Source organism: Ipomoea nil, unplaced genomic scaffold, assembly GCF_001879475.1.
Source record: "Ipomoea nil cultivar Tokyo-kokei standard unplaced genomic scaffold, Asagao_1.1 scaffold1875, whole genome shotgun sequence".
NCBI classification, from domain to species: domain Eukaryota; kingdom Viridiplantae; phylum Streptophyta; class Magnoliopsida; order Solanales; family Convolvulaceae; genus Ipomoea; species Ipomoea nil.
This window is the reverse complement of record NW_017618303.1, coordinates 608,348-628,362: the sequence shown is the minus strand read 5'-3', so window position 1 is coordinate 628,362 and position 20,015 is coordinate 608,348. Positions and strand designations below refer to the sequence as shown.

Genomic DNA, 20,015 nt, shown 5'->3' with positions numbered 1-20,015 from the left:
AATAATAATAAAAAAAATCCACAAGTATTAATCTAGTAAATAAGTCTCATTTAAATTTTGTTTCAAGTAATAGGATGGGGTTTGATTCCCAGCAACGTGTAACGTTTTCCAATTTATGTGGTGCAGATTATATAGGCTGACTAAGTATTAGAACTTGATCAGCATTAGGTAATTGATTATCTACATTGATGGGATGGTGGACACGGTTCTATATTCATAATTACTGAACTTTATATGTTCACAATTATAAAACTCTATGTTCACATAAATTTTGAACTTCAAAATACTGGAAGGCACAACAATGTGTACTACAAGGCACAACAATGTGCTTTGAAAGGGTAAACAATGTGCTCTGGAAGGATGAACAATATGTACACTAAGGTAAAACAATATACAATTCGAAGGCACAACAATGTGCGCTGGAAAGAAACAACAATGTGCTCAGAAAGGCACAACAATGTGCTCTGTAAGGCAAAGCAATATGCACTGGAAGGTATATTAGGGTGCTCTGAAAGGCACAACATTGTGCTCTATAAGACATAACATTGTGCTTTGCAAGAAGAGAAAATATGCACCAGAAGACAAAATAAAATACCAACTTATGTAAATAAAAATACCATAATGCCACCGCGTTTTTTTTTTTTTAATATCTTCAATTTGGACTCTTGATCTGAACTCAATCTACAGACACAATTAAACTTTATTTTTCACCTATGCAAATGTCAAATTGTACATTTTTAAAAGCCAGGCCTTATTTATATTGCTAGCTTCACCGCGTGTGTACACACACACACACACACATATATATATATATATATGTTATATATATATATATATATATATATATATATATATATATATATATATATATGCTTCGAATCCGGTGCACCCCTCTAATAGATGAGACCATGAGGCCTCCTAATATCCATTGATTCAATTTCCATCAATGGTTGAGATTATAAGAGATTAGGGTAGTAATTAAGGACATTTTCCAATGTAAATGATATATTAGTAATTGTAATTTTAATTTATTTATGGACATAATATTATTGGAATCTGTAGCATTAAATTAGGGAGTTTATGGATGGAAATTAATACTTTGAATTACTACAAAGGCTGATGAGGTGAACTTGGCGTGAACAAGGCTTGAGGAGAAAAACGAACGGGTAAGTGCATTTACGTGCCATCGTCTGTGCATACGCTGAATATTGGGGTTTTTTCCCTGGGATGGTGGAGGGGGGTGGGGTTGGTGGACGAACTAGAATATCTGTTATGTGCGTAGCATGTGCGTGTTCAGGTGGTTGCATACATGTCTGTTTGTGAAACCGATAGGTTGACAGGAGGATGCATAGACAACAATGAGTGTATTTCGCCTGTGAAAGATTGTGAAAAAAAAAAAACCACAACCACAATCCTTATAATATGCAACCACTATATGCACAGACCTTTTTGTGCGTGATTTCTTGTGGACTTGTTTTACAAGAATATATTGTAAAATTAATAGGTTTTTTTTTTCTTTTTTTTTTACGGTGGTGTGTGCATTTGTATGATTTGGCATTTGCAAATTTTTGGAAAATGAACTTAGCATCATGTCATTTTTTAGTTTTGTTTTTACACTGGTGTGTGCATTTTTATGGTATGGCCTGTGCAAATTTTTGGCAATGGAACTTTGCACCATGTGGTCTATTGTACACGTCATAACACTCCAATGCACACACCAAATACAAAAAACAAAAGCATATGAAGAAATAGGCATGTGCATATCGCCTGTACAAAAAACAAAAGCATATGAAGAAATAGGTCTGTGCATTTACATGTCAACGTCTGTGCATATACTGAAGAATGGGTTTTTTTTCCCCGGATGGGGTGGGAGGGGGTGTGGTTGTTGGACGAAGTATTAGTCCATTGACGCGCGTAGCGTGTTCGTGTTCAGGTGGGTGCGTACATGGTTATTTGTTTGACCGATAGGATGGCGGGATGATGTGTAGACAGCAAATAGTATGTGCGTAGAATGTTATAATGTTGAATTTATGGTTTGATCGAATTTTTTAAAGAACTGGAACAGTGTGGGAGGGTAAGCACGGTGAGTACAACTAATATCACTGTATTGATGAAAGTTACAGTGTAAAGTGCGTATGAGGATATAGGTCTGTGCATATCGCATGTATAGCTCTTAGGGAAAATTGGCATTGTTTATGTACCGAAAGCGTATTACGCACAATCTATATACACACACGCACAGACCGGAAATGCACACTAACACGCGCCAGCTACGCACATACCAATTACCCTAAAAACACCATGGTATTATTTAACTAAATCCTTTCACTGCACTCACGCCCTTTGCTACGCACATACCAATGACTAAAAACACCGTGGTATTATTTAATACAAAAAACATGTTTATAACACACTGAATATCAATGTGCACATACCAGACCCTCTATATGCACAAACGATATAATAATCTATGAATAAGCTATGACATATGAAAAATTTAAAGAAGTAACACATTCTAAATTACACAAGAATGGATCATAAATCAAAGTATACCTACTATGGTGAATCATTGATATGCAATTTGTACAATATTGAACATTTAAATAACACACTGCACTACATTACAAAACCAAGTATTACATTACAAAACCAAGCACACTCTGAGGCAGAGATACGCATTGACCCACCCACATCGGGCGCCGGGTGATCGGGGCTTGGGGCACTTCAACTGCTTCAGGTTGTGGCAAATTCATCGCCGTTCGGGTTCTTCGCCACTCCAACTGTTTCGGATGTGGCAAAGGTGCCACCGGATCAGCTACACAAACGGGCTCAGGAACACCATCACCTGCAAATGGCATAATGAATATACTTACAATATATAATAACCACTAAAAATGCAAACATACTTAAAATAACACCAAAAACAAAGAGAATTAAACCAATCACAAGCAGACCGAAGAAGCTAAAAAACGCAGTTCATAATAGATAGAGTGACACACGCAATAAGCACAAACTAAAGCCTACCAATGCACACTCACACGCCTTTGCTACGTCCATACCAATGAACTAAAACCCGAGCAGGCACACACCAAAAATAGTAATAAAAAACATCCAGCTTCCTACCCCTACACCAAAAGGACCAAAAATAATCAACAACATTGCACCGAGACAGCCTATTATTTGACAGGTTGAGTTGGGAGAGACCGGTGAGGTTTGCCACTGCAAGAGCAATGCTTCTAACAAGGTCCCTGGATGGCAGCCATAGCCGTGTCACTCTCCCATTTCCATCACACCCCACCCCTCCAGTCACAGCACTCACTTGAATTGGGCCAATCTAAGGGAGAAGATGAACTGGAGATGTTAAGGGAGAAGGACACCAAAGCCTCACGGTCAAATTTATTGAAGGCGCCACTACAGGTAATCACAACAGAAGAAAGAAGTAAAACTGCTATTATTACCAAGAACCCAAACCCAGAAAGATTGAAACAACAACAGTTATGCCTAGCCAAAGAAGATGAATGGAGGGGTCCCCCAGGAGCATGGCTGCTTTAATAAGCCAATAATATGCCAGACTAATCCGTCGGCGCCTACCAGAAAGAGGACACAAAGAAGAAGAAGAAGAAGAAGAAGAAGAGAATTGAAGATGGCAAGATACTCCAATCAATCATGTGGGGTTATTTAGATTTTTTTCCCGGATTAAAAGCAAGAAAATCGTTAGAAAAAATGCAGTAAATAAGAATACCTTGCAACCGAGAGAGCAGAAGCGGAAGGAATCAAGGAAGCTGCTCACAGACCTCACAGGTATTGGTGACGCCCTTCCCGGCCTGGGCTGCGGCCGTTCATTCAAGAACACAACTTTAGCGCTGTTGATAATGTAGGTCTGAACCGAAGAGATGTCCAAAAACTTCTGAATCTCGTTAACTCTAATCACATCATACCCCCCACGCCAGAACAAACACACATCCTCTCCCACTACCAAACCAACACCCTGTTTACAATTAAAAAAAAAAAAAACTGTCTCCAACCAAAAACCTAGCCCGCCTCGTCGGAATGCGAAAACCCTAGTTGCCACCGACCACCGTCGAACTAATCTTCGAAAAAATGATAGAAACAAAAATACGAATAAAAAAAAGACTTAGGAATACCTTAAACACCACCGGTAGCCTCCCTCTTCCGACGCTTTGACAATCGGATGGAAAACCAAGCTATGGAGAATCCGATCGAGGAAACGGCTTTAGAGATTGGTTCGAAGATTGGTTGTTCAGAGAGACAGAGGGACGGGAGGAGGCGATGAGAACGAGAGGAAATCGGAAGAATTTGGGAATCTCGATACATAGGAAATAATGAAAGAAAGAAAATTCACGGTGTGTAAATGGAAACAAATTAATGCCAATACGAAATTACCCAAACACCCCTCAGCAGGTTAAAAAACAGCGCGTATTACTTAAAACAATTGATAAATCTAAACCATTAAAATAACAAAACGAATGCTCAGGATTGAATCTCACGAACTCACCTGAATAGGGGGTGCACTGGATTCAATATATATATATATATATATATATATATATATATATATATATATATATATATAGAGAGAGAGAGGGACATACACACTTACTTTTTTAAGTGTGAGATAAATGTTACTTAAAATTCTTTAAAAGTTTTATTTCTCCAATGACATAATAATTATTATAGATGTTTTCGCCTGGCCTCCACTGAGACTCGATCCCACAACCTTCCACTTGAGTGAGTAACTTGATGTCATTGGATTACAAAGTCCTTGACTAGTGTCATAAATGCTATTTTCTCATTGGTTAATTATCCGTTTTGAATATATAATATATCAAATTAAACATATCTGACTAATGACTCGTGTGATTGATGTGGATAAATTAACGAATCTTTTTCAACTTAACTAGATGTATTGGGTTTAAGCCACAAAAAAACTTAACTATAAATGTCATTTTATGCTAATTTTTTCAACCCATCTTACCATCCAACAAATCTAGATCAACACAATTGATATGATCAAAGACAGTATTACCCAACGAGCTAAGTCAACAACAATGGTAATATCCAACAAGTCAACAACAGTGGTAATAAGATTTCATAATTTTAGATTACTAACTTATTAATCAGGACTATGTGGTCTAATAGTACCCGGGTTGGACTTCCATTTGGAAGATTATGAGTTCAAGCCTCAGTGGAGGCGTTATTGGTTCTTTGTGTTTCAGTAGGTTGAGAAAGTATATGAACAGATACTACAATGTAATAGAGCCAGTAATTTTCAAAAAAAAAGATTACTAACTTATTACGTAATCATTTTTCTCACAAAAAAAAAAAAAACTTATTATGTAATCATATGACGACAAGTCCACAAAGTATCAAGTGTGGACCATTGGTCCACATATCGTTGGGTGTACCATGATCATTTTATAAAAATATAGTAGAATTAAAATAATACTTTAGTATTACTATAATGAAATTAGTGTGTGTAAAAAATGAAACTGAAAAACGGAGTATATTATTTTCAAATGAAATTGTAGTATAATGATACTTTTGTCTGAAAGGAATTAAAATGATATTTTAATATTACTATAATGAAACTAGTATGTGTGAAAAATGAAACTAAATCCCAAACTATACAATAACATATATTGTCAAATGACCTGAAATGCAATTAAAATAATATTCAACATTACTATAATTAGACTAGTGTGTATGTGAAAAATGAAACAAAAAATAGAGATCAAGCAATAATGTATACTATCAAATAAAACTATAGTAGAATTAAAATGATACTTTAGTATTGTTATAACGAAACTAGTATAGAGGAAAAATAAAAATAAAAATAAAAAACAAAACAATATTGTCAAATGAAATTAAAGTGTAATTAAAATGACATATACATCATACTCGTAAAATTTGCCAACAAAGTATGTTATTGATAATTTGAATTGAAACCATACAAATCATCATATATTAGAAATAACAATCAAATTGTTTAATTTGCCACCAAACTCAACTCTAATAATATATTAATAATTTTTGCCTTTGGTTTAAAAAATAAAAGGTGACTCTTTTTGTTGGGTAGTAATTACTTACCAAGCATTTTATCTTGTTTTCTTTTCATTTGTTTATGATCTTTTGATCCACTTTTGTTATCTGTTGGTCCTACAAGAAAATATACACCATGTTTTTCGAGCTCTTAATTTAGTTAGTGGGTTGTCGTGCATAAATATTTTGGGGTATTTGACAAATGGTGGTTACCTAATAATTTATACTTCATTAAGTTAGCTCATAATTGATACTTAATTGAGTTAGTTGATTTGACCAGTTAATAATATTAGTTAGTTGTAAAAAAGTGTTTGAGAAATTAATTATTTATTTTTAATTGATTGTATAATTAAATATATTGTGCAAATTTCTTAATCTTTAAATTACTTTTATAATTATTGATTACAAGAATAAGTGAAATCAAAAAGAAAGAAAAATATTATTATTGTTGTTATATAAACAAAAAGAAAAAAAAAACACATGAAAAGCAAGAGAAATATAAATATTAGGGATGATAAGAATAAAATGTTCATTTTATTATTAATGTCGATAAATTAACAATTCTTTTTTTTTTTTTACTATTCTTAGTTTTTCAAATTGTCTCAATAAATTATTTTACCAAACATTTAAAGTAAGTTATTACTAATCAAATTAACAAAACATAATCAAATGAGCCAAAATTTAACTTAACCGCCATTTCCCAAACATTTTCTTTTCTCTCAGGCTTTCTTGGTTTTACACTTTTACCAATCCCATAAAAGATAAGATGAGGTTTATTTGAGAGTTGAGAGAAATAGGAGATTTGAGCAGGCGGGGCCGGGGCAGTACTGGACTAATAAAATAAAGGGATTTTAAAGAAGATGACAAATTAAAAGCAGTGTGAGATGAGATGCGAATGGTGTGGTTTTGCTGTACGCCGGTAAAACCGTGAGAGGATAGATAAATTAATGAAGGAGCTGAGGAGTATTATATTATATGAGAAAGTCGATCAGTTGGAGCAGTTTTAGTTTATCCACTTATTTGATTTTGGTGGTGATGTAACGTAAACGTACGTCTTTCATTAACTTCAGCTCCATAGCCCATAGGTGATATGTCTGTCGGTCCCCTCCTACATACCTCTCTCCTCAAGCCAGGATGCTCTCTGCTTAGGTTTTCTTCCAAATTCTTGCACTTTTTAGCTCCAAAATTCAATCTTTGTAAGTTCAAACCACCTCCCTTTACTGTTTTTTTTTTTTTGTTTTTTTTTTTTTGTTTTTTTTTGTTTTTTGCCATATCATTCATTCTTCATCATATCGCTTCTGTCTGTGCTGAATTAACAACTTTGCATATACCCTCCCTGACTTCTCAAGTGGAATGGGCTAAATACCCAATGTAGGAGGGATTTCTGCATAATTTCTTTTCTGCTTTGAGTGTGCTTCTTTTTGTTTCTTCGAGTAGTACTTGTTTGGCTTTGGTTTTTATTTGAAAATATTTGCTTGAATTGGTTGTTAATTGATTGATATGGCTGGCATATACTTGCCAACCTTCAAAATAGAATGGAAATATGAAGCAGGTAAAGTTACTTGTTAGTGAAGCCTATGTGGGGCCTGCCTGCCAGAGTGCCAGGCATCAATTCTTGAAGAACAGCCTCAGGGCTTCAATCTTGAATCTGCTTTGGGACATCTTTTCAGTAGTTTTGCTTTGTTCGTTGTGTCTGGTTTTCTTGTTAGATTGGGTTGGCCAATCATGTTCTTTATATGCAACCAAAAAAAAAAGCAACTTTTTGTACTTAGGTGATGATGTAAAAATCTGGATTGATTGCAAGTTGCACAACTTGCACAGAGTTGGTTACATGTATCCTGCTTAATTGTTTTGGAACTGTCTATGCACATGCCCCCTCTGCTTTAGTGCTTAGTGACCCACAGGTCTATAAAACAGTTAACTGGTATTGTCTAGACACCGGTTTCCTGTTTAGCTGTTTAGATTGATTATATGAACATGGATAAGATTCCAGCCCCTAATATATATATGTATATCCTTTACAATGGAAGGCCAAAGAAAGCCCTTTTGTTTGTTTCTTGGCTGTTTGACGACGTTTTACTCAAGATCAACTGTTTTTTTGCAGCTCCGTTTAGGATTTAGTATACTACTGTTCCATACTCAAGCCCATGGGAACTAAACAAACAGGTTCTTCGGCTGGATATGGCAACCCTCCATGGATATTCACGGGCAGGCAAGTGGTGTTCGATAAATTCTTAGGATACTGCAATTATATACTTGCGCTCTTCCTATTATATTGCCCACATTAGACAGACGAATACAGTGGACGTTTATTAACCATTTTTTAAAAATGTTTCAGTGCTTTGTACCAACTACATCTTGTCAAATCGAAGACAGCTCGAGCTTTCATTCCTAAAGAGTTCAGATTAGTTGAGGCTTTCGGGTATTCATACTTTTGGCATGGCTGAAGAGTCATTTGATAACTGTGTTATGAAACTGATGATTAAAGCGCTGGAGTAAGCTAAGAAAGAGGTCATGATTTTTTTAATCTTCATAAATTTAAAATGTAGGTGTTATTCTACATGCAGATATACTCTAGGTGGATTCTTCCTTGCTAGTTATGATGACAGTCCTGCTGGAACTTTTGACGAGGTAGTTTATTCTAATTTTTAATTTCATCAAGTTAAAATGATTCTTTTTCAGTAACAATGCTAGATCTTTAACGAGTTCCAATTTAAGGATTAATTTTGGTTTTTTAAAATGGGCAATTGCCAGTGTCTTGGAACATGCTCCTTTAAGTCTCTGGACAGAGGGAATAAAAGAATGCTCCTTTATGCTTATTTAATGTCAACTAGTAACACTAATCTTGTTATTCTAATGTCAAATTGTTCAGCTTGTGGTACTTGCGGGAATTGTGTGGAACCCACCTACGTCTTGCGCGTAAGTCCTTCTCAAGCCATTAATCCTGTTAACTCACACATACAATGAATCTTTTTTCCGAGTATGTATTTATGCACACTTAGTATATATTCTCGAGAAACACTTTGGCCACCTTGAACGTCTGTCTGTCTTTACAAGTTTGAACTGCCAGTCCAGATTCATGGACTCGAGTACTAAGAGGGGTGGTTGGGGGTAGGGGGAGGAAGATGAGTGGAAGCTGTTCTCCCTAATGAGTGCCCATGGGGGTCTGCATTTTCCTATAAATAATTATAGATTGATGTGCCATGCAATTTAATAATGGAGTTTTCATTTGGTAATGCTTTTAAAATTTGTTTTCTAGATTTATTTAATATTTTATCATAAGAATCTTGACCTACTTGTATAAGCATCTGATATTTAGAATGTATCAGACTTGAAACTAAGAAATGTCAACTAAACTGTGGCCATAGGTTGCCAGTAGTCTCCTCAACTGAATATTTGCAGCTGTGGTAAATAAATTTAAGCATAGGTTAATTTAATTTATACATTATCGTGATAATCAGCATTTTAGACATATAATCGGGAATTAAATGAGTAACTAGCAAATTGTATTTCTCTGCCAACAAACAGATGGGCTGCCAGGGTGCTGGTGAACAGCGATGAGGCATGCATGCATGGACGAAAGGTACGCATTGTTGCTTAGAAAATTAAATGGATTATCATTAATTACATAGGAATCTCCTAACATGATTCCCCCATGTTGCTATTCTCAGGATGTTGGACTTCCAAGCCAAGTAGCCAGATTTTCAAAGGTACGGTACACTTCAGCTTAGATATACCATTGACCATAATTCTGTAATTGATGCACTCTAGATTTCGCACATCTATGGAATCAACCGAGCCATGATAAAATTACTTGGTGGTTTAGAGATGCACTTTGATCTTGAGAAGAAAGGATTTTGTATCTTTTAAGTTCATGCTTCAATCGTTATGTTAAACAGAGAATGGAACCGATTCCAAAGACATCAAATAAAGGCAATCACTTCCTAAGCATGATTGGGTTGAGTTCATTCCCCTCTACTCCTCCTAATGATTTCTTGGACATAAAAGTAGCCGAGATCAAGGGTCCGAGAGCAATGGATATGTGCAATATCAACATACTCACTCCAGGTAAGTTCTTTCGTAATATTTCACCTACCTACAATATTTGCTGAGTTCTAAGATTTGTTCTGATTATTGTCAAAGCAAAAGTATTAGGGATTGACAATGCTTTTGAATGTCCACTTTGAACATGGCAGCTCGTAAGCTACCTTCGAAGGAGGAGTGGATGGGCCCGCTCATCAAAATGTCGCTCCCTAGTTTTAGGTGAACTTAAAGATTATTGTTGTTATTTCTACTTTTGGGTTCATAAGTTTTTGTGTAAAGATTTAGCTGAAGACTGATTTCTTCCTCTGAAATTGCAGCGGTCGCACCAAACATAATCCCAATCTTCTCAAGTACTCTTGCCAGATTGAGTGCAGGTTCTTTTCTTATTCAAAAATGTATGCCGCCCCCTGTTTGTAATGAATTTTTAACAGATGTTGGTGTGATTATAGGGTGCGGAAAGTGGCGCCGGCAAAAGTTTCAGGCCCATCTACATTGAAGGCAGAGAAGGAAAGTTGTGAATGCCAAAACCAAAGTTCAATAATTGAACAAGAAGTTGCTCCAAATAAGAGAAACCTCAGCATATCTGTGTTGCTTTCAAAACCAATTCTAGCTTTACAGTTTAGTTGTCTGAAAATGAAAGTTGAAGCTCCTACTGTTGTTTCTATGTGCTCATCAAGAAGTCATTGATTGATTGTTTGAATGTCAAGAATGACTGACTGACTGATTTGTTCATCTCAGTTTTATGCACTGTTTAGGCATGTCAAATACACAAACCAACCAAAAAGAAATTCTTTCAGCTATGATTTGGTTTATACAACAAAAGGAGAAAATGCAAACTTCCATTCCCAAAATATTAACATCTTTATACCTATCAAGATGTACAATTTGAAGTCTCTATGCTCCTCAGAATGCTTCTGGCAAAGGGCTGCCTTCCAAGAATGACTTGAATAACACCAATGATCTCTCTGGCTGTGAGAATGGAGCTTCATGGGATGCCCCTCTTATTGTGGCAAACGAAAGCATGTCGCCATACACTTGTGTCCACCCACCGACCTGAAAACAACGTCACAAGGTTACAAGTTTGACTCTCAGGTCCTAGCAGGAGCGGCCTATTGGCCTTTTTGGTTTGAGGCAGTTAGCTAAGCGAGATTACTGTCTTTGTAGTAGTCCTTTGCCAGCTAGGGTCACAAGGTTGAGCGATTAAACATCATATTAAAACAAGGAATTACCTGCATCCCTGCAAACCAGACTCTGTATGGTGTACTTGTGCTCAACCCTAACTCTTCTGCCAGTCCATGAACCAATTTCCGAGTTCCAGTGAGTGGAATTACAGAATCCTGATCTCCACTGTTACCAGAAAGCAGTGTATACAATCAATGGAGTTTCATCTAATTCCTGAAACAATATATATATAGTACCTGTAAACCAAGACAGGTATTCCTGCCTTGATGATGCTTCCCACAATCTTGATTGTTGGTATCTCAATATCAAGCAGCTCATAGTCCAAAACACTGATCATCCGCGGAAATATATACAAGCATAAGAAAGCATAGCTAAACACTGGGATTTGAATAGGAAGGAAAGATGATTATATTACTCGCTGCAGACAAGCCATTTGTTAACTCCAACCAGACGTGCATGCATTGCGTTCTGAACATCTCGTCTGTTCAAGTAATTCACAGTTTCATCTTCGACACAAACATCTATGGTCTCCCTGACATGCTGCACAAAAATCATCATCAAACCAGCCAGAGATGAAAATTCAACCGAAAAATGAATGATTGAACCTAGCTACCTGAGGGTTGAGGACTTTAGATTGGGAGAAGACAGATGATATACAGACATCAAGAGTGACATCATACTTGTCGACAAACCTACTTGTTTCCCTACTAACAATGCTCATTACTCTTGCACAAACCGGGGACAGAGAGCCTCTGTAGTATTCGCTCACATAGCGAGAGTAGTTGCAAGCGGAGGTGAACAGTTTGTACGTAGTATCTGAAATCAGTCCATGAGACCAGAAATACTCGGCCCTCGAGTTGAAATCAGTAGCGAATTCTAGTACCGGATTTCCAAGCTGCAGGCAGGCAATAATATATAGTTTAGGCAAACAAAATTTATGTCTAAGTGTTTGTTTCGAATGGTGTTAGCCCTCACCGCAATTCCTTTCAAATTGAACAGCTTCTCCTTTTCGTTGGATTGCAGCAACATCTGTGCAAGCTGAGGAACATAGTGGCCTGCTCACAAATTAGAAACAAATGTTGTCATGTATGTTCAAGTGTTGTTCTGTCTTTCTGTCTTGACTCTTTTTGTTTTTAACAACTTTGGTACCTACCTGCATAGCTTTCTCCAGCAATAAACAGACTTGTGTTTCTGTACTGTGGGAATTTCAGATACCATTTTTGCAAGAAAACCAAATTGTCCATAGCTGTTAGCATAGAAGCAAAGACATAAAGAAACAGACAAAAGTTGCAGTGAGTGTAGTGAAAGGGGAATCTACAAAACAAAAAGTAACAGTAAAGTGGAAGCTTACACAATACTACTCTCTCATCTTTGGAAAAAGGAAACATTTCAAAAAGAACATAAAAAAGTTGATTTCTAGTTGATATATAGAGCCATGACTGCACTGGAAAATGTAGATACTTTGATTGACTACTTTGAAATCAAAGATTCAAGAAAAAGAAAAACCTGTGATGTTGTCATTTATGCCCTCATAAGAGGAAGAATTAGTGGAGTAGGAGAATCCAACTCCAATTGGTGATTCCAGATACAGCATATTAGCTTCTGCGGCCAAATTTGATATGAATACATTATTAACACCAGAAAAGAAAACATACATTATATTCTGGGATATTATTCTAGGATTTGGATTCCAATATAATACCAACCTGTATTCCAGCTATATTCATTTTTGACTAAAACATTCCCACTTGGCCTGAATGGTCCATTTTCAGAGAATGCCCCAACCCCCAGAGAAGAACAACCAGGCCCTATCATTTTCACACTCCAAAATTAAAACCTTGAAACATAATAAAGAGTGAGAAGCAGAAAGAGCAAATTATATATATTGCAGAGTGCAGACCTCCATTTAACCAGAGGACCAGAGGCTTGGAAGAAGGATCAACTTCAGCTTCAACGAAGTAGTAAAAGAGAGCTCTTTGATGCTCCTCCTCTTCATCAATGGTGACATACCCAGAGTAGTGGCTGAAGCACACTTGGGGTTGACCGGGCAACCCAGGGGTAATTCTGTCAGCCGCTAACACAGAAGAAGAAGAAGAAGAAGAAGAAGAAGAAGAAGAAGAAGACTCAACCATCTTCAACCAAAAGTAGAGTTGTAAAACAGCTATGCTCGCCCATTTTAACCATAAACATGCCATCACACTTTGTTTCTTTCTGCTTATAGTGTCAATATATTGAAAAAAAGAAGAAAGAGAAGCTAGTATCTAAAATGTTTCTCTGCTGCGTGCGTGCATTATATATTGCAAGGTTCTACTGCATTTAAAGCGCATGACACCCTAGTACTAAAACTATAAATAATCTGCTCCAAAAGAATGACTAAGTATATAAAATATGATTCTTATACAAGTTAAAAGTTTTGAATTTGATTCTTCTTGTTTTCTTCCAGAGAAACACAAAGAAAGAAAATGTAAATTAAATTATTCGTCGCATTTTAGGTTTTGTCGTACGCTAATTATCTGACAATTGAACACTGGTCTGTGACGACACCTCTACAGGGCCTAGCTAGGAGTAGGAGTAGGGGTACTTAAAACCCAACGGCTATTCTCCTACAATTCAACACTGGGCTGCCACAACCACTTGCTGCATGCATGCTTAAATTGTAGTACTATACGAGGTGAACAAAATATATAGGTATTATTTGGTAAAATAGTTAGTTTATTAGTTAATTTTAATTTATTTGATCATTATTAGTATAAAACAATCAACATAAGTGTTTGATTAATTAGTTTTTTGTAACAACTTATTGTTTTAAAATATTAAAATTCAAACTTAATTAGCTTTTTGAGAAAGTAATTTTGTATGTAATTAGCTAACAATTAACAACTAATTTATCAAATACTTTTTTACAATCAACTAATGCTATCAACTAGTTAAACTCGCTAATCTAATTAGCTAATAGCTATCAACTAACTGTCATTTACCAAACACTCTTATAAAATATGATATGGGTCACGAGCTAGCTATAGACTTATACCCTGGCCGGGTGGTGCTGTAATAATTATTTGGATCTGGGAATTGAAGAAGAAAGACACATATGACAACATATGTAATTATATTATTCCTTCCAAGAAAAGCATATTTTTTCTGAATTGGAGCTTTCAGGGGCACAGTAGAATGAAGTAAAGCAAGTTGAATGATTGATGGGTTTATGCTTTCTTCTATTATATTCCAACAACCCAAATATATCTCGGTTTAATTTGTACAAGTATCAACCTACCCAGTACGACGTAGTTGTAATAATAATAATAATAATAATAATAATAATAATAATAATAATAATAATAATAATAATAATAATAATTATAGATTCAAAAACATCCTCTTTAGTTTGGTCCCTAAAAAGCAGATTCTAATCATGCATGCAACCATGAAGCAGCTACAGTTTCTGACTTGTCCTCATCCCACCCAGATTTATTTGTGTGTGTGTGTGTGTATATATATATATATATATATATATATATATATATATATATATTTGTCATTTCTATTAGCCCACATAATGTGATGGTTTTAGGGTTTTCAGGCCCAAGGAGGTCCAACACAACCTTTGGCCGGAGGATACACCTTTATAAAAATGTATGCCTATCTCGGAAATAGTGCTAGTACTCGGAAACTCTCTGGTATTCTCCCCTCTCCGGATATTCAATCGTCTGTCTTTTACAAGAATGGAGGAGCCTTTATATAGTGGCTCTTCCTCTACCGACTTGAAGGCCCTTAATGGTCGACTTCAAGGCTAATTAAGATATGGAGCCGTTGGACGCCATTACTCGGTCGACCAACGGCTCTTCCAGGCTTGTAACAGCCCGACCGAGTCCTGCTTTCAATGCCCTAACGGCTCCCGTTTAAACGAGCCTCTTCAATGCTCTCAACGGCTCCTTGAACCGAGTCTTTCCCTGGACTTGGGCCTCGGTCGACTCCTCGTCTCGGCCTAAGCTCCCACTGGGCTCCTCTTTAGCAACTCTGAACCGGGCCCCGTGCTTGGGCCTGGGCCGGCTCCCGGACTCGGCCCAATTGCTTTTCGGACTCCTCTTTACGCTGGCCCACTTCTCCTATCTATTTTCTTTGGGCCCCTATCTCTTGGGCCGGGGTCCTTACCCCATCAACTAGTCCCTCACTTTTCCACACCCGGTCCGCTAGCCTGGGTTTGGAAAAGTAGCAACTGTCCATCTCCTTCAATCACCGTATCCACGCCTTGAATAGCCTTCGGTAACGTCCGGATCCTCAGCCATTCTCTCCGGATCTCGCGGGGCTGTTTGGATTCTTCTATCTAAACCTTGCACCTATAAATGGCATCCTCCCTTCTCTCTTACCTTCACAAGTCCATCATGGGTCGTTCTCCTCTGAAAGGAAAGCGGATTGACTTCGGGTCTCCTTGGCGTCCGCTGCCCTCCAAGCGGACTCGGCCTGAACGGGAACACAAAAAGAAGACTCCCCGCCCAGCCCCTCAGAGGTCTCCTGCCGGCGCTACGTCTTCAGCTTCTCAGCCGCCGACTCCTACTCGTCGCGAGGTCGCTCTGCCTTCGCGCCATCCGCCTACTCCCACGACTGCCCGAGTGACTTCTCAAGATGGGTCCTTTGTTGAGGTGGCGGTTCCAGAGCAACTTACTTTCAGAATGACCTTCTCAATTCCGCTGGACGACCTGGACGGGCCGGTTACGGGCCTGATGAACGATGAGGATTGCGCTCGCTACCTGGAGGAGTATCCGGATGATGAGGAGCCAATTGCGCCACCACTCATGCCAGCTTTCTGGGACTCGTTCTGTTCATCCCCGCCTGGACCATCGGGGGGGGGGGGGGGGGGTTCTTTGGGGGCGACTCCTCCTCGCCTGGCGAGTGATCGTATGTACCGGAGTCGGCCATAGTTCGGAGGAATTTCTTTTAGGAGCATTTTCATATTCCTTATTGTAATAAGCTCCTTGCCATTTGTATGCTCTTTTTTACAATAATAATAATAAGAAATGCTATTTTCGCCTTGCCTTATGTTTTGTCGTGTTCTATTGCGTATTCATCCGGACGACTGGTCAGGGAGTCGGTCACGTCATCAGAATCTTTTCAGTCTGACACCTGCAAGATTCCCCGTATCTTGGGCGAATCCAATCTTCTCTGCGTTGGCGTGCGAATCTCGCTCTTCTCGAGCGGATCTGATGGAACTAATCTCTGACAGAGATTCGCGTCATCCGTCTGATCCGGCTCAGTTATGTCAGTTACAATCTCCTCCGCGATTATCGCCTAGGTATTTGCCTTCGCTGGGCTATATAAAGGCCCCTCACAGTTGATGCAAATCGCAACATTCTCCACTTTGCGGAGGTACGGCGCTATGAGTTACAGGGATGGTGATCGCCGCTGGTCCATTCGTAACAAGGAGCATGCTCGTCTGGAGCAGTTGCGGCAGAAGAGGTTGGCTAACGGAGGTCGTCTGGTGGGCGACTCGGCTTCAGACCCCATCGTGGTGCCTCCAGACATGCTGGACCTGATGTGTAGGGAGCCTATCGACGTGGAGATGGAACCTGGGGTGGAGATGGAGCCTGTGGTGGAGGATCCAGAACCAATGGAGGAAGAGAAGTGGGAGGCTCCTCCCCTCTTCAGTGTGGCCATGTCGCCGAGCGCTCTGGAGAGGCCCTTGCAAATGATCGACGACGGGAAGCCCGCCGTATATTTGGACGAAATGCCTGAGCCCGAGCCGAGTCCTCTACCTTTCCGCTCTCAGTACCTCCTGGAAGGCCCTCCGACTGCTCGCCCGTCGACAGAGAAAGAAGCCAAGCCTTGACCCGTTTTTCTCTTGTAATTCGCATCGGCCGAGTTCTGGGCCTTGTAATCCCCGTACTAATTAAATAAACTGTGTGTTTTTCTGTCCGACCCTCCATTTATTATTTTGTCGCCCGACCTCTGGTTTATGGAACTGATTCCTAGTCTCGCTATGGCGAGGCCCTCCTGGTGAAGGAGTTGCCGAGTCCGGTTGCCGACCTGGCGACCGGAGTCTCTTCGTGAACTCGGCTGATATCATTCGATGAGCCGAGTTCTACCGGGTCGTTCTAGAAGCTTCCAGCTCGTATCTCGTGGGCCCAGAGGCCATGGCCCACTACGGTCTTCTGGCTTAGCAGGCCGGGTCACTGACGTTCGACCCTAGCCTAGGGCAGACGCGCCGTCTGTAGGCTAACCCTAGGCCTGAACCGTCGCCCCGCCTTTTGAGGCATTAAATGCGGCGTCCCTTCACATCCCGTCACCTCCACTTCCTCCAACGAGAAGGTGGCACGTGGCCGTCCTTTGAAATTCCTCCCCTTTAAATAGCCATTTCGTCTCTCTTTCCCTTCTCTTCCCCAGTCTTTCCTCTCAACTTCAACTTTGAGCTTCTCCGGCCACTCTGTACTTCCTCCGATCTCTCTCCTGACGTAGGTAATGTCTTCTTCCTCACATTCTTCTTCTTCCCGTCGTTACTCGGCTGATAACCCGGAGGCGACCTCTCCCTCTTCTTCTTCTCCTTCTTCGTCTTCTTCTTCTCCTCCCCGTCGTATGGAACTCCCGGCGGACGTTCCATCGACGTCTTCTCTTCGTCGTATGGAACTTCCGGCGGACGTTCCATCGACGTCTTCTCTTCCTCCGACCCTCTCTTCTTCGGGGGCGGTTACTCCACTGAGCCCCGCTCCTTTAACGACGGTGGCGGCTCTGCCGGGTGGCATCGGACGGCCGCGGGGCAAGTTCGATTCCATCGTCCGCCCTTCCGGGCCACCGTCCGTTGTTATGCGGTGGACCTGGAAATGGCCCAATACCTTCTTGGGCCTTCAGCCGTGGTCCTCGCCCCGGAGGGCCGGCAAATTTACGACCCCCCCGAGGGTTGTGTCGGCATTCATCTGCACTCGGTTGCCTTTGGCTTCCGAGTTCCTCCGTGTCCTTTCCTTTCCCTTTTTTACCGCCATTATAACTTAGTTCCGGGCCAATTAGTGCCCAATTCTCACCGACTCCTTACTTGCTTCGTCAACCTCTGCCACTGGTGGTTATGCGAGCCGGATCTAAACCTGTTCCGGTATCTTTTCACCGTGAACAAGGTCGGCTCGCACTCGCCGGGCTTTGTTCAAGTTGCCGCTCGCCCGGGGCGGCAGCTTTTCGAGGGGCTGTCCGATTCCATTAAGGACTGGAAGCTCCTCTACTTCTTCGTCCGCCCTGCTTTCTCTTCCTTCACCTTTCCGACCTTGTGGCCGGCTGCTCTATTCAAGCCTTGCTCTCGTGATTACTGTAATTTGGGGCAAACAAATAATACCCGGAGTATTCGGGTTGTCGAACCACAGAGAGGTGGTGTATTAATCACTAGCTACTAGGTTACTCATATGAAACTAGTCCGAACAAAACTTGAAGGTTGATTAATTGCATAAAATAGCAAGTAGAATAAAATAAGTAGCAAGGTTTTGTAAACAATAGAGCAAAATAGGATTCTTGGGATCACAATGTTTAATCACCTAGTGCCAATTAACGTTTGTAATATTTGGTTTGGAATTAAGATTTGTGTGGGAATGCAAAGTGGAATCGAATTACTCCCGTAATCTCTATTCCTAGTGAATTTCCACTCCCATGGCTTAAACACCCAATAAGATCAAAGATCAGCATTCAATTATTCCTAATTACTACCATCTCCCGATGAGCAATAATCTAGAATAAACTTCCCCTAATTAGTTCCCCTTTCCCAAGGACCAACCATTAGGTGCAATCGTGTGTGCCCTAATTTATGCCCCAACTCCCACTGGTGACACAAACATGACTGTGAAGCTAGTAATTTAGGCCTTTAATCACCAACAACAACAGATTAAAACAAGATTGCAACACAAATCATAAAACCAAACATAAATATATTAAGAAATTAACGAACTAGGCACATAGGTTCATAAACAAATTCACCCAAAAATCCCTAAGGAATTTAGCCGAGCATGGCTAAATTATACATAGCAAATATGAATAAAGGATTACAAATCATCAAAAGAGTACAAGAATTAACCAAGCGATTCTCCCAAATCTCCCTGGCTTCCTCCTTGCTTCCAAAGACGACTTGAGCCTCTTGATTTCTCTCTTTCTTGTCTACAAAGAACTCTAAAAATCTCTCCGGTGTTCGTTAGGGTTGAGGAAGGAGGGATTTTATAGTGGGTACAAAGTTGAGATGAAATAGGAATCTTGTACAAAATTGGACTCGAATTATAATTCCTATATTTAAATAAATAAAATGGAAGAATTTAATTATAAAATCAAAGTTGGAATTGGAAATTTGGAATTGAATGGAATTGAAGTTGAGTTGCTGCCAACGCCCCTTTTGTCGTGATTAAGGCTTCTCTTCACGCCTCGCTCGACGCGTCGAGACCTGATGGTCTCGACTTCTGATGCTACTGGAAATTTTCGACGCGTCGAGTCCTCTGGGTCCCGAACTTGTCCAAAATTGCTCAAAACTCATCCTTGAACTTCCCTTGCTCATATCTTTGACCTAGAATGGTTCAAAAACACTAACAAACACCGTAAAACATTCAAAACAAGTGTGAACCATAATTAAATGATAATAGCAAGGAAAATATGTATTAAAGAGACAAAATTAAAGAACTTAATCACTGTGATGATTCAAAATAACTATAATAACAAGCAAATATGTGATAACATCATCTCGGCGTGTCGTCTCCTCCGATGATGCGGTCCTGGGC

The 20,015-nt window shown here is 39.4% G+C and overlaps 2 protein-coding genes and 1 long non-coding RNA gene across 4 annotated transcripts; 1 reads left to right on the top strand and 2 right to left on the bottom strand.

Annotated features, from left to right (window-relative positions):
- The first annotated feature begins 6,912 nt into the window (after positions 1-6,912).
- On the top strand, positions 6,913-10,839 carry LOC109193426 (protein NEOXANTHIN-DEFICIENT 1-like). The gene is made up of 11 exons (XM_019344290.1): positions 6,913-7,256; positions 8,165-8,272; positions 8,399-8,482; positions 8,628-8,691; positions 8,933-8,979; positions 9,589-9,643; positions 9,732-9,770; positions 9,960-10,128; positions 10,257-10,323; positions 10,422-10,478; positions 10,554-10,839. The coding sequence occupies exons 2-11, from the start codon at positions 8,208-8,210 to the stop codon at positions 10,789-10,791; spliced, it is 885 nt and encodes a 294-aa protein (XP_019199835.1). The 5' UTR covers positions 6,913-7,256; positions 8,165-8,207; the 3' UTR covers positions 10,792-10,839.
- LOC109193427 lies at positions 9,136-19,782 on the bottom strand. The gene is made up of 3 exons (XR_002056280.1): positions 19,771-19,782; positions 18,111-18,113; positions 9,136-9,448 (listed from the first exon to the last, which is right to left on the bottom strand). It is a non-coding gene; the product is annotated as an uncharacterized LOC109193427 (long non-coding RNA).
- On the bottom strand, positions 10,870-13,500 carry LOC109193423 (serine carboxypeptidase-like 45). Of its 2 annotated transcripts, none has more exons than XM_019344287.1 (11): positions 13,410-13,500; positions 13,187-13,376; positions 12,993-13,094; positions 12,793-12,888; positions 12,440-12,532; positions 12,262-12,341; positions 11,900-12,181; positions 11,702-11,826; positions 11,523-11,615; positions 11,334-11,451; positions 10,870-11,157 (listed from the first exon to the last, which is right to left on the bottom strand). In XM_019344287.1, exons 1-11 carry the CDS (start codon positions 13,479-13,481, stop codon positions 11,008-11,010), a joined length of 1,401 nt encoding a protein of 466 aa, XP_019199832.1. In that variant the 5' UTR covers positions 13,482-13,500; the 3' UTR covers positions 10,870-11,007. The 2 variants fall into 2 exon arrangements, with proteins under 2 accessions (XP_019199832.1, XP_019199833.1); XM_019344288.1 differs by having other exon boundaries at positions 11,900-12,187; positions 12,277-12,341.
- Positions 19,783-20,015: the final 233 nt, after the last annotated feature.